At 38.9% G+C, this 24419-nt stretch overlaps 1 protein-coding gene across 13 annotated transcripts in view; it reads right to left on the reverse strand.

The window, feature by feature from the left end:
- PPFIBP2 (PPFIA binding protein 2) overlaps nt 1–24419 on the reverse strand; it is a 129342-nt gene that overhangs the window by 22823 nt on the left and 82100 nt on the right. For 10 of the 13 annotated variants that reach the window (XM_044425577.1, XM_044425580.1, XM_044425576.1 and 7 more), the window contains 10 exons: nt 21300–21431; nt 20175–20357; nt 12472–12564; nt 11021–11129; nt 9168–9200; nt 6846–6907; nt 4860–4935; nt 712–797; nt 550–614; nt 303–371 (listed from right to left, as the gene is read on the reverse strand). In XM_044425577.1, the coding sequence (XP_044281512.1) occupies nt 303–371; nt 550–614; nt 712–797; nt 4860–4935; nt 6846–6907; nt 9168–9200; nt 11021–11129; nt 12472–12564; nt 20175–20357; nt 21300–21431 (908 nt within the window). The remainder of the gene's footprint in view (nt 1–302; nt 372–549; nt 615–711; nt 798–4859; nt 4936–6845; nt 6908–9167; nt 9201–11020; nt 11130–12471; nt 12565–20174; nt 20358–21299; nt 21432–24419) is intronic. The other 3 variants (XM_044425581.1, XM_044425575.1, XM_044425584.1) reach the window with 3 other exon arrangements.

Raw genomic sequence — 24419 nt, forward strand, 5'->3', positions numbered from 1 at the left:
TTCAGACAGAGGTGATTTGTTTGCCAATAGGAAGTAAAACAGAAATGTTAACCACAACAGCTAATGTGTCAAACTAAATGCTCAACATGGAATTTTGACCTATGTATTGGCATCCTTTGAAGGAAAGTCTCATTTGGTTTATGGGTAGCAAAGATTTTGTACTCTTTGGGTGTAATGCAATTCCCAATGTCCTTTCAAATGTAGCAACAGATGGCTTATCTTGGGAGAAAACCACAAATGATGCGTATTAACCATGCCTTGGAGGATCTGACTGAGAAGTTTTGCAGCATTGGTATTCTTACCTATTTCGGAGCTCCAGGCTTTCCCCATTTATTGAAAAGAGGTTATTTGAAGGAACTGGAGAGCTTCCACTGTTAAACATAATGATAAAGAGACACAGAATTTGAAAGTGAATTATTTTAGGCACACTGAAAATCAATATATGCTCTGAGTTTCATTTCAAAGTAAGCACAAAAACATTTGCAAATAAAGCTGCATAACACGGACAGATTATTCAAAGCAAAAAAAAAAGTTATTGTATGTTTTTACCTGTTTTCCAGTCCTTTCTGTGGCAGCAGGGGCAACATGGGTTGGCTCAATTCCCCTTGAGGTACCTGCATAAAACATTTAAGCATGGGTTTATTTACCTGAGGAACATAAAAACCAGGATCTCCGCTGTAAATTGAGAAAAGGAATAATGAACTAACCAACCTCTGGTTTATTCATAGGGTTCCATTTTCGTAAAGTTGCTTCGAAATCATCTTCACAGCTTCCAGATAAAACTCTTTCTGATGTACCTGGAAAGGTTGACATCAAAAATTGCATGGCTAAATTGCATGGCTAAACCCTTAATGCACCCGGAGCCAAAACATATTTAGGCATATAAATATGTTTTACAATATAGAAAGAATGCAGCAGGCAAAGCCAATGAAGTGCAGTAAGTATTCATAAATCCCTGTGTCATTTTCTATGCATGTCTAGATGATTTCTTTCTACAAACAGGATGAGATATTGGGATTTAGAACTGCTTATAGATGAAATATTTAAAAGAAAATAAAAAATGCAAGGAAAAATTCATCATGATCCTAAATATATTTCCGTATTACTCATAAAACCAGTCAGTCATATTTGTGGCTTTCTGTAACACAACCACCCAGATACAATTTGATATACAAGCACATTGCTAACTCCTCTTCTCTTTGGGATCTTTCAGCCCCTAAAGAGAGTGAGAAATAACTCAGAGAAGCAGTCTACAATGTGGAGCAAATCAACCACAGCAAGTTCTAGTGAAAAATAAAGCTTATATCCAAAAATCATATCATGATTTTGTGAGTCACCTAAAATTTCCAAACACCTTTGTAGACAGAAGGTAACTGGAGCAGAACCAGTTCCTGTAAATGTTGTTAAGTTAAAAGTAAGGCTTTGGGAACTTACAGACAGAATACTGCTAACTTGATAAATTATTCATTCTTCCTTCACAAGAAAAAGACTTTTAGGATTAAATTTTGAGAGCTGGTCTACCAACTCTCTAGTAATTAAACAAAATAGATGTGAATATTACAATAATCTCAATACTTTTGCCTTTTGAAAGCACAGATAATCCACAGATTTATCTAATAATCCCTAATCAGAAGAAAAGTCAGTCTATAACATTTTTCCTCTCATTGTTTTGAAAATCCAGGATATAAAGTAACCTTTGGTACAACACAAGAAACAAAATGCAGCTTTAAAAACTCGAGAGACCCAACCCCCTTGCAGGGAAAGGGAAAACTACCCCAGTTTTTATTTCCAGAAGGAAAATCTTAGCAGTTTCTGTCCAAATTGGAGAATATTTGCAAAACCAGGTAGCATACAAATGTTAGAAAGAAAGAAGAAAAGAAGGAAAAATGTTATTAAGGGTGCAATCCTATGCAAGTTTAAACAGACAAACGTATACAAATCCCAGCACAGCTGACTGGGGCATACTGGGAGTTATAGTCCCTTTGTCTGTTTTAACTTGCACAGGATTGCACCTTAGGTTTATTTTTAAACAAAGCTTGTAAGGGAAAAAGGGCCCAGAATATTTGTGCCTGAGGGTCACTGTGTCACCGTTCCAATCACTAGACAGCATACATTTTGGCATATGCAATTTATCTCAAGAGTGGGCTAGCTTATAATTTCCATCATTTTTCAATTAAAACTTTCTTCTTGGCATTATTGGACAATAAGAGTTGTGGTCAAGTTCTTAATTCTAGAGGATGCGTAGAGAGGTGAGAAATGTAATCTTGTAAACTTATTTTTCTCAGTGTTCTATAAAGAACATGCTACTCATATTAGCCAAATGTTCTGTACTTAATTAGAGCAAACTGGGTCACTGTGGCATTCTATGGCAAGAGAGAGCTTTCAAGTTACATTGTGTCACTGGAAAATATAACTTTGTTGAATAAAGTATTACCTAATGCCATCAATTTCACATATTAGGCTAAAAAATGCAGGCTTGGTTACAAAACAGGAAAATTACTTCCAGCTTTTCATATATCTGTTTGCATAGCTTGGAAAAAGGTAAAGCAATTTTTGCTTAGACTCTTTATTTAAGAAAATCTAAAGAAGAACAAGCACTGGCCTAATAATTATGGAATGAAAGAAACCTGATGATTTATGATAGCTTCTGAAGTTCCAACCCATGTTGTATGATCTCAGCAAATAACACATCTTAGTAAAAATAATGAGAATATTGAAACCTACTTAGTCATAATGGTGAAGAGCTCATGAAAGAAAAAGAGTGAAAGGAATGGAATCTGCCCCTGAAAACCCATTCCACTCCATGCGTCCACTCTCAGATCCTTTGAACTGTAAAGGAGCAGCCTGTGTTGGAATTGGAAGTACCACTGGATGAAGTGTGAGGGTCAAATGTGTGTTCAGAGGATGCAAACTCCCATCCTTTAAGCCCATTTTTTGTTTAATTGCTTGTCTTTGCGTTCACTTATCTTCTTGGCTTAGTTATTCTAAATGTAGACAGGAAGTAGGATGTATCATGTGGTTGTCTAGTTAGGCAAGGAAAGATATTTTAGCAGACAACCTTTATTTGACTTTAATAATTCTTTAGAATGATGGAAAGTGGCATGACCAATTAAGGACAAATAACGTGAGATATGGCTACGCTTTAGTAGAATAAATTAACTCTGTCTGCTTTGGTGAATCCCATGGAAATTAGGGAAGATATGCAAGCACGCCTGCCTAGGAACAGCTGCCATATATCAAGTCAGACCACTAAGCTCAGTATGCCTAGAACTATGGTCGTGATGAGCAGGCTGTTCTACCTATGTGTGGTCACCTGAAAGAAACAATGCAGCGAAGATGAAGCAGGACACAGGAGGAATGTAATTCAAGACTGCAGTAAGGGCTAGGGCACAGGGTTACATGGCCCTGATCCAACTTCAGCAAACTAAGGAACATTTATTTCAGGGCAGTGACTTTCAGGAACATTGGAACTATCTCAATGCCCTCTCTAGGCTCATTTTTGAGCGTACAGAAATAGGTTTTTTGATCTGAAAAACATCAGATGTATCACTTTACAATACACCATCTTTGCAGGAAAATAGGGAGTCACTGGACAAAGATGCCATGCTAATGTAAGACAGGCAGGCACATCACACATATCTTACAGTCAGCTCAGTTGCCACTTGTATGTGTCAGAACGGCTTTTGACACTGCAAAGAGTGTTTTCCAGTAAGAAAGTTCATTATTTATTGTCTGAAAAATATTGCAGAGAGGTCCCATAAATGGGGGCGGCAGCTAACAGTGGCCGCTAGCCTTGCCGGCTATGTGCTGCCTCCTTTACCAGCGCTGGCATGGCTGCACACGCCAGTTGCTGAGGAGCTTGAGCAGGAGGAGGTCTTGCAGCCATCCTGCTTGAGGGATCCTTTGGTCAGCTGCTTTGCCACTGGTGTATGGAATGAAGGACTAGAAGGACCTTTGGCCTGATCCAGCTTATGTTGGCCTGATCCAGCTTATAGCCAGTGTAAGCTATAAGCTATTATTTAAGTCAAGAAAAAGGGGAAGGCACATGGGCCAAAGACATTGGCCTGACAAAGCATCCTCTACAATCCCATATCGCAAGTCTTTGCATGCCGCATGGGCAGGATACCTCAATACACAATCCAAGGAAGTAAAGGTAATGGGATATTTGCATAGACTAACGTCTCAGTCTTCTGTACACATCGTAAAGATATGGTTAACTGGATAAACTTGAATGTTCTTGGTCATGTACTCAAGCCCTACTTGCTCAATATGCTATTAAATGATCAATGCAGAGTCTTTCCATTTATTAGCTCTACTAAAACCCCAAATTACTGGGCATCCAGTATTTAAGAACTGCAGTAAGAGCCATATATTAAATGCTACAGTAAAACAAGTAAATACCAATTATTCATAAGAGTTGTGGCATCTGCAAAATTGTGGTCTTATGAGTGATCACTGGAGCATTTAGGGTTTAGTTTCTTCAAAAACAGGACCATTGAAAACGCTTTTCTCTCTGTATAGTACTTTGTAGCCAGTCAGAGTGGACATTTGCTCAAGAGATGCTGCTCGTTTATCCACATACCTTACAACATAATGACTGTACCTGAAAAGGGGTTCGGGAGAGGTCCCATCCCCTAAATGCTGCTGCGTATTCTTGCTCAGGCAACAGTTTTAGAGATTCCACAACTTTTGTAAGAAATCCAGATAGTAAAACCTTTTGAACCTTAAGTATTTTGACTCTGGCTCTTGGACCATTTCATCTCCTGACCTTATTTTGAGTATTAAATAAAACAGTTCATTAAAGTAGATCATAGAATTTTGGAAGACTGTCCTTCCCATGCAATATCCACTAATTATACCTTGAACTGCTATCATGATCTCTTTCACCCTTCGGTATTGACTTAACAAAACAGTTAACTCTTCTATCCGACGGTCCTAAAATGAAATAAAGAGATGAGACACATATAAATAATAGTTATAATAGTATAAAATATTTAAATACTGGAGTCTATATACTGGGGGATAATACAACCTGCATAAAATCTGGAAATGCTATAAAAGAGAAAAGGCTAAAACATGATGTGTTGGATACTACCCAGGAGCTTGTTTTACCTGTCCCTAATATACACCACCCTCATTAAGTCATATGGCACAAGAAATCACATGGATGCTGGAAACATTGTTCTGAGAAACTTAGTTTGCTGATCACAAAAAGCAGTATCACTATGTAGGCACATTTGACAAAATGAGTAAAGATTGTCCTATTTTCTACCTCACTTTCACCTTAGCTGCCCTCAGTTTTTCAGCACATCTCTAGTTCTTCCATCAAAATGGGTGTGTTTACAGATAGGACTGCATTCTCCCTTGCCACAAAATTCCTGTTACAGAAACACTGTAAGTGAGGGAAAGCATCTTAGACTGTGTTCCATGAACAACACCCAGAAAATGTACTGGACGGAGAAATAGATCTGAAAACAAGTGATGGCAAAAATACAATGCCAATGCTGCGAATTTACTCTGAAAATAATTTGTATATCAGACATATAACTCAAGGTTGTGCTAACATAAAAATTAGCTCTATTTTACTTTTTTCCTAAAATAGTATCTACTCAGAAGCATGCATTTTGCACAAAGTTTTCATAGTGTCTGAGAATTTGGACAGCAATGTAAACTTTTACTTGAAATTCCCTACTTACAATGGGATGTAATAAAAAAGAGGGCTTCTCATATATTATCCCTAGAATTTCTAAAAGCTGTGCTGATGCTGCTCTTATGAAGGGAGGGGTGGCATATACCCATGTACACACATACGTACTCTGTGGTAGGATGCACTCTTGGAGTGTTAGCCAGCCTACATATTTGCACCCTGTTAATGGAAGTCAATCATCATTTTCTGCTTCTCACAGGATACCACCTGCTTTATGTCACTTTCAGTAACCGAAAGTTGAGAGGGTTGAGGCTACGTATCTTAGGATTACATTCTTAGTACGGCATTTCCTTCATGAAAATAGGTGTGACTACAAAACTGAGTCATGGAAAAGTTTAGGACACTGGGGCCTCTTGTTTAAAACCCAGTTGTCCTCTAGTAATGGTCAGACAGATTATGAAGGATAATAGCTGCAAAATCCCCAGTGCTGGAAAGGGAATGAATACCTCTCAAAAAACACCTTTTCTCTTAGCGTGAGGTAGGCGGCAAGCTATCAGCACTAAGAATTTTCTGAGTTATTCCACAAAATGCAAAAAAGAGATTTTGCTTTATTATATGCAGAAATGTTTATTTTATCATGCTATGTTTACTACTACTATGTTTACATTACATACATATCCTGCCTTTTTTCTGTAGCAAGAAACCAAAGGCAGCTTACAACGTCTCCTACTCTCTGTTTTATCCTCAGAACAACCACCGTGCGAGAAAGATTGGGCTGAGGTGTTATATTGACCCAAAGCCACCCAGTGACATTCGTGGCTGTGTGGGGACTTGAACCTGGGTCTCCTGAACCCTCTTCAAAACTCGAATCACTATAGCACATTGATGATATGATTGTCACGTATATTCAAGCTTTCATTAATTGCTAGATTTTAAACTTATAATAACTAGCACAGTTTAGTTAAAAAGAGGGGACGAAATGGTACCCAGGGAAAGATGGAGTGCTGTTTCTGCTGGTAGGTGGGTGTCCCTGTTTGCAGCTCCTCTGACCATAGCTCACCAGTATGTGCAATTTTGTAATATGTAGAAAAATGTGGGGAGAACATGATGGGCAAATGCAATTGGAAGTTCAGTATCTGAACTATTCTTATCATTACCATCAAAACTAAAATTGAATTGTCCTTATCTGTTTTCTCACCTTTTCTTCATTTGCAGCTAATAACGATTCCATTCCTACTTTCAAATGTTGTACTTCTTGATCTAGAACAAAGTTTTGGAAGTTAGGATGGAAAAAATCTCATAAATTGTTATTGGCAAATACGGTATACAGTATCATGAATTTGTCAGACTGTATAGAAGAGTTCTTTGGGCATCTTCAGCAAAAAAATTCAACTGACCAGGGCCACGCCTCCATAGATATCAAACATACATCAAATGAGCTGATATCTGTGCAAGCCCCTCTGGGCATTTATTTTGGTGAGTTCTGTCTCCCCATGTTGCAAACCAGGCATTTCCCCCGGCACTGCGCTAAGGGATACAGGCAGCTGCATCAGGGAGGAGGGGTTGGGACCACCACCAAGAACAGGTGGAATTTAGCACACAGATGAGATCTACTCCAACCAAATTCAGTTGAAAAAATAAAAGCAGAAGGAAAGAACTCTGCTCAGAATTGTTATAGGACTGGTGAGCATCCCTGGGGAAGACATTCCAGTCACAGCACAGCTGAGAAGGCCCCTTTGCTTGCAGTGGCCACCCAAGCTTGGAAGGAGAGGTACCTGCAGGAGGGTCTACAAGGGTGACCTCCACAGGCAAGCAGGTTTGTATGGAAGGAGACTCCCCTTCCTTAAGGTCTATGCCCCGGCCTTCATCCCAAACCAAGTGCTTGATACATAGGTATGGCATGAACAATGGAATCAAACATGAAACACTGCTTTAAATGAGCCATACAACAGCTCATTTTCCTGAAGTGAAGAACAGTTTCAAAACATTCATGCAATCAGTATTTAGAGCAGTACTATGAATTATTCTGAATATTTAATTAAAACCAACCAAACAAATCTTGGTGTGTGCTGCGATTGTGTGTAAGTACTCACACAAACACATACACACACACAATCCCTCCTCTCTATCTATTCTAGAATGGATTGCAAAAACTGTTTTTTTTTGTTTTGTTTTCTAACAGAATAACTCTTTAGGTGCTGACCTACCTGGATAGCTGGTTTCAAAGTTCAAACAACCACTTACTGACAAAGAACAGTTCTGCACACATCTCACTATTTAAAATATTAGGAGAGTTCCTTTAAATTCCCCACATAGTCAACACTGGATGTTGGCTCTAGTATTCAACTAAAGCAAACCTGCCAGACAGGTTCTTTTTTGTTTTTGTGAAGGACAACTTCTGGGCTTACTTCTTGACTGCCTTATGCCCCACTATCTACAAAACACAAAATTTAACTTTTAATTATCAACCTCACATTTTTTATATCAGAATCAGATAGCTTTCTACAGTGCTAATTCAATTGTAGTTCTTGTCGCAGCATTCTGCTCAGACTCTTTTTACAAACTCTAGCCTTTTCATTTTCCAATGAAAAATGACTCATTTTATTCACTTGCAAAGATGGCAATGTGACACACAAGGAAAGAATGAGGAAAGAATTATTGCTGTAAAAATTATTAGTAGATAAAGGGAAGGGGATCAGTTTTAGGAGATTTTTTGAGAAGCAGAAGTAGGTTTATCAATTCCAATTAATTTACAAAAATACTGTAAAAGCTAATAGTAGAAGTTGAACAATTAGTAGATTATGTATTTTAATCACACTTTGGCAGGTGCTAACATTGTGACATAGATATGGCATGGACAGAGTCAGCCACGTCGAAAACACAAAGCAACAGGAAAGAGCCAGTAAGACACAAGCAACCAGACAGGATTAAAGGAGCAAAAGCACCACATAGTATGTTTTTGGGCTTTGGATTTTAAGTTTTCATTACCAGCATAATATTTTTTTAAAAAGAATTGTGTCAAGGTTTTCTTATTTTTAAGCAAACTTCTCCATAAAAAGGTAAGAGAGAGAGAGAAAGTGAGTGTGGGTGTGTGTGTGCGGGTATACTAAGGGAGAGTGTGCGTGTTTTACTCTAAGACATATTTAAAGTGTCAAGTCATATTGTATAGTAAACTCTTTTTACAAAACCACAAAAGGAGAACAGCATGTCCTCAATCAATTTATCCTTTTGCATACTTGGCTTGTGTTTGGAGTGACCCGACCTTGACAGGGCCTATTGAAAAGCCCATTTTGATTAACTTACGCAAACCTGAGATTATTTTTTTTGGGGGTCTGTCTGAGAAAATAAATTGGAGAGCCATTTTAATAGCTGTCTGTTTGCTGTAAGCAGTGAGATATTCATTCTCTGTGTTATGATTCAGCAGCCAAATAGAGAGCACATTGAATGATTATTGCTGTAAAGGTGCACTTCAGCTATAATTTGTGTGTGAAAGATAACAAAGTGAAATCTTAAGGCTTACGTTTTTCTTTTAGCCTTCGCCTATAAACTTCCTCTACGATAGGAAATGGAGAAAGTCAAATAAGGTACGCAGGAAAAAAAAGGTTACACACTATATGCAATTTCATTGTAATATGCATTCAAGAATAAGAGGTACACCTTGACATTACCATGATTTCTGGCAGCCCTTAGAAGTTGACAAGGGATTAATTACTAATTTTCTCTACACAATAAAACTGTGTTAAGTCCATCTTTGCCTTATTTGCAGCACAGTCAAATGGAGATGTACTTAGAAGCAAGATCTACTGAATGTAAAGGGCTTACTCCCACATAAGTGTATGGGGCTGGGACCTTGCAAGGTAACCCTAAGCATGTTTGCCTGAAGTTTAGCTCCACTGAGATCAGTAGGGCGGACTCATTAAGATGTGTGTTAAGAAAGTAAGAACATAAGAAAGGCTCTGCTGCATCAGGCCAAAGGTCCATCTGATCCAGCACTCCATACACCAGTGGCAAACCAGCTGCCCACAGAATTCCCCAAGCAGGATGAGTACAAGACCTCCACCTGCTCAAGTGCCTGGTAAAGGAAGTAGCACGTAGTCAGCAAGGCTAGGAGCCACTGACAGCCTCTTCCCTCATGAATCTGACCAATCCCCTTTTAAAGCCATCCAAGATGGTGGCCATCACCACTTGCAATGGCAGTGTACACCATAGTTTAACTATAAGCTTGTGAAGTATCCATTTATCTGTCCTAAACCTCCCACCAATCAGCTTCACGGGAAGACCCCAGGTTCAAGTGTTACAGGAGAGAGAAAAAAAAGTCTCCCTCTTTACTTTCTCCACATCCTGCATTACTGTAGACACCTCTGGCACGTCTTCCCTTACTTGCTTTTTCTCTAAGCTGAACAGTCCCAGCTGCTGTTGCTGTTCCTCACACGGGAGCTGTTCAAGCCCCCTGATCCTTTTTGTTGCCTTTCTCTGTACTTTTCCCAACTAAATAACTTCCTTCTTTTAGGTAAGGTGACCAGAACTGAACAAAATATTCCAAATGTAGCCACACCAAAGATTTTTATAAGGGAAGTAAGATTTTGTGAGTTCTATTTTCTATTCTGTTCTAAGGCGCTTAAAATAAGTGGTCCTTCTTTCTGAAATAGTACAATGGACTTCAGCAAGAAACAAATGTGCTCACCTTTCTAACTACAGTTAGAGATATAGTATGTACTAGTAATACATGCACATCTTACATCCAACATGCATAAACACTACAAATAACTGAAAACAGTATTAAAACTCCAGTTGATACAATAAATAACACAATTCCTACTGTGTGTCAAGACATCTTTGAGGAAATTCCACCTAAAACAGACAATTTATATTTTTGGAGGCAAAAACAAATGGTTTGATTTTTTTACTGCCCATGCAATAGGAGAATCCGGCCATTTCTGGTTGAAGCAGCCATGGATTTATCCTGATGCACAAGGCATATTCATCTTGATTACTAAGAGCTCATCAGTGTTGTGCACTGTAAATGTGTACTAGCTTTCATCTTGTATGAGCGTTGTCTATACTGCAACACCACTGTATTTACTACAAGCAAAACCCTGCAGCTCTGTGAAGTCATGAAATGTGCAGGATGACATGAGGGAAGGGCTATACGGTACAGAGGTGAACTGTGCCACAGGTAAATCCAGAAATGCTGTAAAATAAATTTCTGGCTGAATAACAGAAAAAAACCCCAGCCTACTATTCAATCTCTGCCACTGATGCCTACTTCTATCAAATTATTTGCATTTCTACATTTAACAAGCCACATCTGACTCTCAAAGAAATAAATTCTGAAAAACAACTCTTATTATTTCTCCATCCCTGTGTTGTTACCTCTTTCTGCAATTTCGTTACTTGTTGCTGTCCTCAAGATTTGACTCTGTAACCTTTCGATTTCTGAGTCTTTAAGAGCTAGTTGCTCCTGAAGCTGTGCTATCTCAGCCTGAAATAACAGATTAATACATTTATTTTCATCTCCATCTCCTGGGGGGAAAAGTAACACAAAGAACTACTATGGACATTTTTCTTTAAGGCATACATATAAAACCACCCCCATACTTTTTTTTTGCACCATAAAAAACTAGAAATGCAAAGCTTCTCTTTCCATTCAGAGATATATGCAGAATCTTCCTTCTTGGCAGAAAAGCATCCCAAATTTAGCAAATTAGCTGATGAATGTTGAACTTGTGGGACAACTATAATTTATCTCATGGTATGAAGGCAGAGCATTCTTCCCAGAAAAGAAAATGTAAAAATTGATGGGAATAATTCTGCTTTTGTGTAGACTGGTTGTGAAGAGCAACTTGGTTGTAATCGGATGGCAACTGCAGCCTTAGGTTCAATTCCACTGTGGTGCTGCAGGATTCTCTGTGCTGGACTGAATATTACACAGTGTAGGAGAGTCAAGACCAGATCTCCCCCTTGTCCCCAAGACCCAGGTTAAATCTGATCAAAACAGCAGTTCCTCTCATACTCCTATTAGCTGTTCTGGGGGAACATGTGAGATATCTGCTTGTCTACTTAAAACCACCATGCAGGGCTAGGTTTAGCTTTGCTTATCAAATTCAGAGCCTCACTGTGGTTTGTACAGAAAGATCTGATTATGCATCTAAATATTTAAGGTGTTACTATTTGGATGAAACATAAGAGGAGAGATAAATTACTATTCCAAAGGTGAAGCACAGTTCTTGCTTCCGTCCTGTGAGCAGAGAAAGGCTCGTAGTAGAAGGTTTTGCGGTCAGTCACTCGCATCTCCAGGTAACTCTGGGAGAGGCTGCTGTTAGAAGCCCTGCAAAGTTACTCCCAGTCAGTGTGGATATTACTGGGGCAGATGGACACGCAGTCTAACAAGACAGGTTCCTATGATGCTGTTTCATCCCTGCTCTAATTGCTAGAACTACTGGGATGGCTTTTGCTTTGAAGCTCAGACCTGTTGGAGACAGGTCAGACAGACATGCTAGGATATGGACCAGATACTTTTATAGATGCTCTGGAGCTACAGTGAACCTTGTGAGTAGCAAGAAGCACATATTTTAAAGACCAACACCAAATATTAATCTGTATTCAAAGCAGAAACAGTATACAGACATGAAGTTGGAATTTGTGGTTCAAGAGAGCAGAGTCTCTGAGAAGCAACTGCATTCAAAATGCATTGAGCTCAACCCTTCCCCTCTCTTGTTAGGTTTACAGTAATTTTGAAGTAATGGTTGCACCTCTGTCCTTACTGCACACTCTCTGGAAAAACAAGACTGTCTCTGCACAAAGTGTGAAATGGTGTTGCTTACCTTAGTTGCTTTCAATTTCCATTCATACTGTGTCCTTTCATTTTCCAGCTCTTCAACCTTAATCTTGAGGTGCTTCAATTCCTGTAACAAATTCTGCAGTGAGAAAAAAGACAATGTATTTTACTTTTGATAATGGAAACACTGGTGACACTATACAGGGAACAGAATCTCCATAAAGTAAAGATATCCAAGACCAACCTTCTATAAGAATTATCTTGATCTAGTGGGCTATTACAGTAAATTCTCTTTTACTGAAAGAGCAATAAGCACAGACAGGTTGCTTATCAGTAACGGTAGTTCTTTGAGTGGTTATTTATGTATTCACACATACAGACTCTGTGCCTGTGCAGACCTTCATCTAGGAAAATTCTATAGCCAAGGAGTTTTCTGCAGGAATCTTCCCCCACCCTCCCATTCCATATGTAGGTCATTTGTTGGTTGCTCCTCTGCTCTCAGAAAGCTTTACTTCCTCATTTGAGCAAGGCTTTCATTTTCTGAAGGGAGCCTTCTAAACTCTAATAGCTTTCTTGCTGCTGCTCATTGACCATGCTGGTGATCTCTTGGGCTAGGTGCTTCCTGTCCAAACGTGTGGTTTACATACTCTCAGAGTGCCTATTATTGTGGTTTTGAGTAATCTCCAAGCATCTAGAAGGGATTTAACCCTTCTGACTCCCTCTTTCAATTCCTTTTTTTAACCGGTTCACTCATTTTAAAGATGCTTCCCCTTTGGATGACATATATGACTGTGTCTTTAGCAATCTTCCACCTAAATGTATATTAAGCCCAGTGGCACTGCAGTCACTGTTTCCGATTGGTTCAACAACATTTACACGTGCTATGCCCTGGAAGGCTCTGCCAATGATTAAATCCATGATTGCCTACCCTCAATCAGTTCCATCACCAAGTGTTCTATGCACAGTCATTTAGAACACCAAGAAATTTAACCTTGATGTCAGTCACCTTGCAGCTTTGTCCGTCATGATGGCAACACTGCCTTTTTCTGAGGTCTCTCTGATTTCATTCATCTCAAGATCACTCTGACCATTCTGGTCTGGAGGATAATAGCATATTCCTAGAACTAAATTAGTTTTGAACCCAAGTATTGTCACCCACAGTGCATCTCTTTGAGGAGTCTGTATCCTTTAGATGACCAAAAGTAAAGAGTCCATTTTGCTAGACTCTGTGGCACTCCGATGTACCCAGAATGCCCCTTCCTTGCCACTGCTATAGAGTTCATACCTAGAGATGACTGTATCTACATTGGTTCTCGCCATTCCACCAGGTCTGTAATGCCAACTTTATCTGTTTTTTTCTCTAAAACCAGATACTTCAGCCATCCTATTCTGGCTTGGAGGCTTCTAGCACCGGCATAGAAACACTTAAACACAGCATCCCTTGCCAAAAGCATGCAACTTATGTTTTGGCATTTAGACCTCTTTGACTGGGTATGTCTTGCCATAAGCTTGTGGCTTCTTTCCTCCAAAATAGTTGGAGAAAATCTGGCAAGATAGCTGTAGAAAATCAAGGGCAATCATAGTAGAAGTCATCTCTTTCGAGCACACCGTGAGTGTTAATTTTTGAAGTTGAGAGATTTCTCAGCTTCACAAAACGTATTTTGAAAAGGCTAATAAAGTGGTAAGTTATTATATTTTAAGCTAGAAGAAGAACAGTTTAAGAGAGTAATATCCCATATATATATATATACTTCAGAGATTTACACAAAATAATGATGAGATGATAAAAAGTTTTACGTTTTACAAAGATTTATATTAGAAATTCCCAAAGAGATAAAGTTCAAACTTAACCTTCCAAAATTATCTTTTTAGCAGAGAACTTTTAAATGCATCTTTGGCTATGCAAGCTTTTGCACAGCTCAAAAATATAGAAAATCACCTGGATTGGACTGATTACCAGCAGAATTTTGAAAAAAAAAGTATTTTCATGTATCTTGACAGTATATTTAACAGAATTATTTAATGAATGTTTAAAAAATGGTAATGATGCCTAAATTTTGAAATGGTGCCAGGATAGTGTTAATTAGCAAATCACAGAAGGAACTTTCAGTGCCAGCATTATATTGCCCCCTATCTTTATTGAATAATGATTATTAGATTTTTGGCATGTTGAAGGTTAAAATGTTAAATAACTTTATATTAGATTACATTGGCAAAGATTAAACTGGCTTTATTTGTGGTCAATCTATATGAGGTAACACAAGAAGAATGATAGATTTGATAAATATTTCTCATGATAACTTAAATGGAGCATTAATATCTTTAGATACAGAGAAAGCATTTGATAGGGTTGAATGGAAGTTTTATTTCAAACTTTAGAAGCATTACATTTGGTGACAACTTTCTAAAACCCATAAGAGCAATTTATGCAAACCTTAGAGCCAAAATAACTCTTAACGGACAAAGCTCAGAATTTATAAATTATAAATTTATAACTTAAAATGTGGTGTAAAGCAGGGATGCCCATTATCAGTTTTATTATTGGCTATATGTATAGATCCTTTGGCAACATCAATTAGATTGGATGAGATGATTTTTGGAATTGAGGTGGAAAGGTATGCATATAAAGTCAATTTGTATGCAGATGGTATGTTAGTAACAGTTAATAATCCTGAAACATTTATTGAAAAGTTGTTGCAGGGCATAGCTTCAGGTAGTGACATTTCAAGCTATAAAATAATCAATCATAAAACAGAAATATTTGGAATTAATATATCAGATAAAGCGAAGAATGACAGAAATGATAAAATTAATATGCAGTGGACAAATGTACCTTTTAAACACTTTGGGGTGCATATTATCCCATCCAATGATGAACTTTTCCAAGGTAATTATATTCCATTTTTGTCACCAATTGAGGAAGACATTAAAAAATGATCTAACAGTGGTGTCGTGGTTAGGATGTTTAGCAGTAATAAAGATGGCTATTATACCTAGATTTGCATTTATATTTGAAAATGTTCCCGTATTAGTACCAATGGCTACATTAAATCAGAGCAATAAACTAATAATTACATTTCTATGGAATATTAAAAAGTCAATGTTTTCTGTTGCAACCCTGCAAAACTCTTTAGTAAATTATTCTAAATTATTCCAAATTGTTCAAATATTGTTTATTATTATGCATCATCAAGTTTAAAAATATTAGCCCTGTGGTCAGATGATACAGTTGGTTTACCTGCTCATATCTGGAATAAGCTTGCTCTAAAATCTCTTTGCAATAGTTACCTTGGGCATAAAAGAGGCACTCCAAGGCTATTCAGGACTTCTTTAAACCCAACTCTACTATAACAGATGTTTTGCAAGTTTGGGAAAAATTAGGATCTACTTTCTTCTAAAATTTCTCTACTGCAATCTCTCCTACATAATACTGAGTTCCAGCTAGTTGGTAATACAGTAGAATGTTCTAGGCATAAAATTATGATATTTGGAGATGTGATTAAAGATGGCAATCAAATGCCTCTTCTGAACTAGGAGTGAACTAAAAAGGGAAGACTATAATCCTTATGATTACAGTATCAGTTACAGATTTCAATTTCTTGTTTAAATATACGACAGATGGAAAAGTGGCTATGGAGTTAACTGTATTTGTAATCAGCCAAGGATATAAATCAAAGAAATTGTTAGTTAATATCTATCACATATTAGATGATAGAGGAAATTATGTTAAGTTAAAATGGGATACGATGTTAAAGATAGAAATCTCTTTAGACCAGTAGAACTACATCTTCTAGAATAGTCCTAAAATTTTAAAACTACTATACTGTTGGTATATGACACCACAAAAATTGGCAAGTTCCAGTGCTAGCAATGCTTGCTGGAAATGTGGGGAAAATAGAGCAGACTTGTTCAATCTTTTGTAAAAGGATTAGACATTTCTGGGAAAAGTTATCACTCATACGAGTTGTATGATTATCACATTGCTTTGAATTCTATGTGTGTTTTACTTGGGTATATGAAAAAATGTTAAAAAGTGAGCTTGATGGGAAAACTTTTTACTGGTGTTAAATTAGTTATTGCTGCCAAACAGAGACTATGTATTACTCCTTCTAAAGAAGAATGGATTTCTAAGATAATTTCAATGGTGAAATTAATGGAGTGTGTTCCTTTATGGGAGGGTAGACAGAAATTTAAATCTGAACAACTCTGGATGCCATTCATTACTTATATGAAATAGTCATTTGATTTGGACATTAATAAATTCAGAGCTTTTGCAATGTTGGTCAAATTTTCTGAGAATATCATATGCTAGAAAAATAGGATTAGCATACTTAGTGATTATTGGGGCTGTACAGGTTTTTATTGTAATTACTACTTCATGTAATATGTGTTATATTTTGAATAAATAAATAAAAATATTTTGTCTGCATGTACAATAAATATTAATCCTCTGGGGAATAAAGGATCCTCAGGAGACCACAGAGACCAAAAAAATCAATAAACAAAAATTAAAATTGTAAGAGTAAGAAAAAAAATGAGATGGCAGAAAAATAAAGAGCAGCCGTAATACCTTAATAAAGAAAGGGAACAATTAGAGAATTACCCAGTAAGGCTGCTGCATTGGTAATCAAAAGAGAACTGAGGGCTAGGCAGGAATCCTCAAGGGACATGTTTATTTAAATGGTGGGAGAGGGCTTTGTAGAAAATTCCTAAGCTATGGATGTATTCCAAACATGGATCTACACAGGCACAGAACCCATATATGTAATGAACAGAGATCACAAAGAAGAACCATAGTTTGGAGGCAATCATCAGCAGCAATCATGGACTATGCAGCTAGCATAACACCAAAGCACCACACAGCCAACCAGATTTATCCAGGTAATGGCATCATGAAACTGAATCAAAATTAAGGAAATACTTTCTGTTCTCACTCTGAATGGAAGAACATTTCTATCCCATTTTGCAATGTCCTCCTCATACCATTGCTGAAACAGGACAAGAGTTTTGTGAGGGACAAATATCAACATGAACAAATGGTTTTATTTCTGGAGGGGTAGCTATTTCTTTGAGAACTTTAATCTGCCCCATGACAGTTAATGGCTGAAAACTGCTTGTTCTATTAGTCTGTCTATAAAATAAAAACTGACATTTCACTGGTCAGTATTTGAGATAAAATGGAGAAGTATTGTTGAGGAATAATATCTGGAATATTGGTCAGGTCAGAACAGGGCAAAAACCAGATTCAGCAGTAAGTTCTCAGACTGGTTCAACAACAACAAAATAAATAAAAATCCAAACTAGGAGAGTCAACTGCTGTTAAATGGATGCCTTATGCAACTGACTTTTATTTCCTTTCCTTTCAAACAGGAGTTCACTGTACCTTAGAAATTTGATTTCACTATTCTAAAGACTGCCAGTTCAAATCAAAACTATTATTAATAGTTCTGTTTCTCATAGGCTACAATCACATCATGTTATTTCTTTTTTATATATGTGGGGCTGTGAAATCATTGTGTCAATTTATTCCAGTCTCTCAATATTAGGCAAGCATTTAATGGAAGCCAGAGCTACAGCGGGGAAAAGAAACAGCAAAATATGAAAGTGTGCAGTTCCAAAATGTGATTCTACAAAGTTCAGAAAACATCACTGCGACTTGAACAAACTGAGCTAGTAATAAGTCATGAAATGAGCTTATGTTAGGCATACCAGTGTCATTCCTCTTCTGTGCAACTTCATCAGCTTAACCAAAGTGGCTTTCAGCCTGAACATGTGAAGTGGGTTTTGATCAAACAAAGTGAAGGTTTGTTCTATAAATTCCAGAAAGCCCTTACTGAAGTGTTTCACAGGATAAGCAATAAAAATATGTTGAGTTTAAACAAAGAACTACAAGATGGAGACCTCCGTATACACTCCCAACCCCATCCCCCGTAAGAATGAACAAAATGAAGCAAAAATCGTATGCCTATGATTGTAAGACATAAAACTCATTTTCTTCAATAGGGGACTGTAGCCCGAAATTTATTCATAACTGCCTCTAAGGAGGTGGATAACCAATACCCTTCAGATGTTTCGGCCTGCAACTTCCATGATCCTTCACCAATGGCCAGGATGGTAATAAACTTCACTAGATAACTGAAATGTGCTCTGTGTAGGTCCATTCTTGGGCTTGATCTGGAGGCTGTAGCTGGTGCAGGATGCAGTCAGAGGATGCGGCTGCAAGGCTACTGACAAGGGCCTCTCTTTGACAACATATTACATATCTGCTAAAAGAGCTGGCTGCCTATAAGCTACAGGGCCAGGCTTAAAGTGTTATTGTTAGGGAATGAAGGCTTGGGATTAGGTATCTTCGGGATCATCTCACCCTGTATGTCCCTGCCTGGTTTTTGCTCTTCTCAGCATGTGGAATCCTCAGAAGTGTGCCTTGTGAAACGTGCAAAGAAGGTGCCTCTGACTGACTTCTGGGGTTCCCTCCTTCCCCACACTATGGATCACTCTATTTAACAGGCTCAAGTAAGCCCCATGTAGCATTCTAAGGATGCTGGAGCAGCTGCTGTAACAATGAAAGAGCAGGAAAGTCCACTTCTGCTAGCTCATTACCTATATCTGGATTCAACCCACTGAATGCAACATAGCATAGCAATATGATTCGCAACAAACTTAAGCCTATTTAGGAAAGCAGAATCACACCAAATAAGCTGCAGGATAGATCTAAATTATGGCAGAGCATGATGAAGATTATCTTTGATGTTAAGACTAGGCACATCACACTTTAGGCCAGAGGTCTCCAACGCAGCACCCATGGATGTCACTGCCATCAAACTCTTTTCCTCTTCTCCATTCACCTGCACCCGTTGAAAAAGATCTCCTGCCAAAAATGGCTGAAGGGTGGGAAAAGTGCACACCTATCAAGGTCCCTTGGTGGAGGGTGACCCTTGGAGGGGCCTTTGACCCCCTCTAGGTAATTTTTGGCAGGGACTTTTTGGCATCCCATGCAAATGCATAGAGAATCTGCTTCATTTGCTTGTATGAGAAAGGGGTGAGCATGAAAAAGAAAGACAAAGAGAGGGTAGAAGGAAGGGGGGAACAAGGAGTCAGAGACTGGGAGAAAACAAGATGGATTTGGGGAGAAAGAGCAACCAGAGACAGAAAGTGAATGAAAGACAGAAGATCCCAAGGGGTAGGGGCAAGGAAGATGAAGAGAGAACGGGCTGGGGGGTAGAGGGGGAAAGAGAGAGGGGGAGAGAGCGAGCGCCAGCCAGTGGGTGAGAAAGTGAGATAAGGGAAGAAAGAGAGAGCAGGAGAGAGAGCATGCCACAGCGAGTTACATACATATACGTAAGGTGCCTAGCAAACACAAATAGAAGTTAGGGTTGCTTCCAATATTTTTGTGATTGGCCAGCAGTTATTTTTTGGTGGTGCCAATGGTGCTTTTCAAAGTGTTCACTGCCCCCTCCCCAAATTGGAGACCCCTGGTTAGGCAGTCCTTTCTGCAGCTGCAAGTTTTACATAACTTCTAGACAATTCTAAAAGCAAGCAGGAGTAATGGCACATTGTTATTCTGTCCAAATCAAGGCCAAGACAAGCAAACCAAGTCTCTTGGTTTATTATTAGACACAGCATTCTCTCTAGAAACCGCCACACAAATGAATGCCAGTGGATCATGCTGTGAGCTCTGATTAGTAGAGTTTAGTTTGGTTGTTGAAATGGGGCAATTCACAGGCTCAGGCTAACATTTGCTCCTCATACATCACACTGAGAACAATTCTTCTCGGTAGGGATCTCTATCACCAATTCAGTGCTATCTTGAGAACCAACTGCTGCCATATTTGGCTTCCTACTGTGCGTCTTTCTTTCCTGGATTTTACTATTAATCTCCAGCTGTAGTCTACACATCTGTTCTTGCAGGTCACTGATCAGGTTCACTACCGACTATGTAAAAGAGGAAGAAAGAAAAGGAAAACTGGAGATAACATGGAATACAGCAAAGAAAGTGACAACATTTAGGATATAAGGGTCTTAAAAGAGCATTCAAGTGAGGACAAAAATGTGGTACCTGAGATAAGTGGTAAATGTTTTTGTTCTGCAAAAAAGTTAACCAAAATCACAGGGACTACTCCATAAAAGTATATTTTTCTTTACTGTTCTTCAGAACAACAGCAACACAGAGCTTGAGATGACAAATAGTATTTTACAATAATATGCATCACGACAACTCAAGAATCTCTTGGAAGACTTGAACTATGAGTGGATAACTCAACTATGAAATCATCTTTCAAGTTCTTAAACATAAAGAACAATATCCCCTAAAGTACTTAGTTGTGCCTTTCATCATTTCAGAACAATTCCAGTTGGTAGAAAGAACACTGTGGAACGCTCTGTTTGGACGAGGTCTTCCGCAGTTTTGTGACATGTCCTCAAGGATAAAAGCAAAGTGGGACTACTTGTTTGGCTGCTGTCAATGGCCTTCAAAGTCCAGCCATGGTTCACCTTTGCAAACAAGGACTAGGAGGACTCAACTTCCAGAAAAGAATGATGGAGCGCTCTTGCTTGCTATTTCCCCCGCCCCTCCAGCTACTTTTATTCCCAAGAACTCTAAACCTTTGCTGCTAGGGGCCTGTAGCACTGGCTATGAGGAAGCAGCTGGAAGGGTAAGTTAAAGGAGAAAAGCAGAGAGTGATCAGGGATTAAAGCATCTTCTTCTCAGCTACTGTGCCTCTGCTAAAAAACTGAGCCCTCACACTGCTGCTCTGAAAACAAGAACAAACAGGCAAAAGCAACAACAGCCAGCCTTTAAAGATGTAAAGAGGAAATGGAACATCAATAGTTATGAGCTCAGCTTCATGTGCTCAAAATTCACCAAGCAAAGCTCACCTCAGCTTTATTCTGCTTCTCCTCATACTCGCTTTGTTCCTTCTCCATTCCAACCAGCTTAATTTTTAGGTTTGAAACTTCTGCCATTAGATCCAGTTTCTGAGTTTCCAGCAGTGTCCGACTTAGCAGCTCCTGTAAAGAGAAAGTTATTTACAGCTAAGGACCTGGCTCAACCCCTAGCCCATGTTTAGCAACTTATATTTAAGTAAGTCCAAATATTAGGCAGAGCAAAAACAGCAAAAGAAAACATTTTCAAATTTTCTCTAGAATATAGAAGAGGGTTGTTTTGATGGGATGGTATAAGAAATCAATTACACTGTGACTATTAGAGAAAAGTTTCAAAAAGTTGAAAAGACTTGAAAACATATTTTAAAACTGTAATGAAGAGTTTTACAGCTCTGTTTCTTAAACATGCTTACATGTTAAGTTACATAGTTTTAAAGTACATGCTGCACACAATTGTATCCCAAAGCTGGAAGCCAAAACATTAAGGGGAAGGAAGAATTTTTTCTAATTAAATTCTTATCCAAGTTTCTTTTCCACCCACAGGCAAAATACATAAATATTCTCTCCCCCATCCTCCAGTAATTATGGCTGATAAAAACAGTTGGGAAGGGAGCTTCTGAGCAGGAAAGTTGTCTGGGAAAAAGGGTTGCTGACTTGCTCCCCGTTGCAGGTATTTTATTTGTTTATTTAAGATAGCAGACCCATGTAAACTGTATCTCTCGTGTAGCTGCAAAATCCTAACAATTTTTTCTTTCCTTGTAGAAGATTGGGTCTGACCCATTTCAACAGGATTGTAGCTGGGCAGATCCAAGCATTTTTGAAGGAAATGATTTTTCTAGATCCATTTCAATCGGGCCTCAGGCCTGGTTTTGGAATTACCTTGGTTGCCCAGTGGGATGACCTTTGCCTGGTGAGGGACAGGGGGAGTGTGACCCTGAAGATTCTCCTGGACCTCTCAGCAGTTTTTGATACCATCGACCGTGGGATCCCTTTGAAGAGGTTGGCCGAGTTGGTGGCACTGTTTTGCGGTGGTTTTGCTCCCACCTGGCTGACTGTCTCCAGATGGTGGAGCTGGACTTTTGCTATGTGCCATTGGCACTTGTGCCACAGAGTCCCACAGGAGTCCATTCTGTCCCCCACGCTTTTTACCACCTACAGGAAACTGCTGGGAAGGGTCATCTGGAGGTTTGGGCTGAAGTGTCACCGAAATGCGGATCACACTCAGCTCTACCTCTTGTTCTTATCCAATCCAGGAGAGGCAGTGACTGGTCTAAACTGGTGCCTGGGCTCAGTAATGGCCTGGATGACGGCCAACAAGATGAAGCTCAATCCGGACAAGACAGAGGTGCTGTTGGTAGGCAGTCTGTCCATCTAACTGGGAAATTTTCAACCTGTCCTGGATGGGTCTGCACTCCTCTTAAAGGACTAGGTTCTTAGCTTGGGAGTGCTCCTTGACCCCAGGCTGTCACTTGTTTCACAAGTGCCCTTGGTGGCCAGCAGCACCTTCTTCCATGTCCATTTCAATGAGGGGTTTGGGGTTTCATTGTTGTTGTCAATAGATTTCTGTAGCTGTCCTTTCCAGATAAAGTTGATACTTTTGAGCAACATTAACAGTGAAAAAATACACAATGGTGGCAATCATTGCTTCCTGGAAAAAGTAATCTGCACTCAAACAGCATCCAAGTCAGAGCACATACCAGTAATCTTACCCACAGTGGCCTGGTTTGTTGATAATGCTAAACCATGGTCCAAGTTATTAAATTTTGGGTTGCCGGAATGTGTGATGTGATCACACTAACAATCCATGACTTGTGATCACAAACAATGCAGAAATGGATTCCATGGTTTGTTGTTGGGTTGTGAGCTCTGGGTTGTTGAAAGTATGGGTTGTTCTTATCTTTGAACCCAGGTTGTCCCAATATGCTACAGTAGAAAAAAAGGTAATAAAAACTAGACACTCTACAGCAACCAAAAGGTATTTTGAAATACAGGAAGGATCACATGAAGGAAGAACAAAACAAACAACCTAAGGACTCAGAAAACAAATGATGTTTGATCATCTGCCAAACAAACTGAGTAGGATGACAAACTATGTTTTAAATGAACAGTGGGTTATCAGCATGATATGTAAACCAAACCAGTGTAAGGCAAACAGCTGAACCATCTATATACCTGAACTTTATGTAAAAGTTCACCTTGACAGGACTGTGTGCATAGCATAGTGGTGAAAAGTAGGTTTTCTTTCTGCCATAAAATAGGTTTTAACATTTTTTTAAAGTCCTGCTAGATCAGACCAAACATCTATCTAGTTCAGCATCCTGCTTCCCACGGTGGCCAAGCAGATCTGTACAGAAAGACTGCAAGCACCACATGAAGGCAACAACCATCTGCCACTATTCCTCAGTAACCAGTATTCAGAAATATACTCCCTCTGATTGTCGCATATAATTATAGCTATAGCATATAGCTATCATGATTATTAGCCATTGATGGGAACTGCTGCTGTACCAAGACGCCTGGTGCATACAACCAAGACAGGTTAAAACCAGTTTTGTCCAACCAAATCTAGTAATACATGCCAAATTGGCTCCTCTTCTAAGGCTGCTTCCAGACTAAGCTTTTATTGTGCAGTCACGCAGCCTCATTCACAGGGGTCCAGATGACGGTATGTTCTATTTGTAGCCCTCCCGTGTTCTCCTATGACAGCATCTGTCTTTTTTCAGGCTGTTATCTGTTAAGGCAGGAACAACAAACTAGCTCCACAGAGAGTCTTTTAAGACTGGTAGTGCTAGAAGCTGTTCATCTGGAAGCACCCTGGAATCAAAACCTGGGTGGCACGATTCCTCATTTACTGAACTGACATTTGAACAGCAATACTTTAAGGTTTGATGAACTACTAGCACAACAGTCAAGAGAACAGGAGGGAGAAATACCCTGAAGCTATATAACTACCTTTTCTGGCACTACCTTTCACCACTATTTCTTTCCCTGTCCCATTAGCTCCACATAAAGGTGCCCCCTTCCCTTCATTCTCAGCCAATTATTGGCAGAAGGCATCAAGAAACAAAGAATGTAAAGACAACTAAAAATAGCTCTCCAAAGTACAAGTAGCCC

This window comes from Varanus komodoensis, unplaced genomic scaffold (genome assembly GCF_004798865.1).
Source record: "Varanus komodoensis strain SLA01 unplaced genomic scaffold, ASM479886v1 scaffold16, whole genome shotgun sequence".
Lineage (NCBI taxonomy): Eukaryota > Metazoa > Chordata > Lepidosauria > Squamata > Varanidae > Varanus > Varanus komodoensis.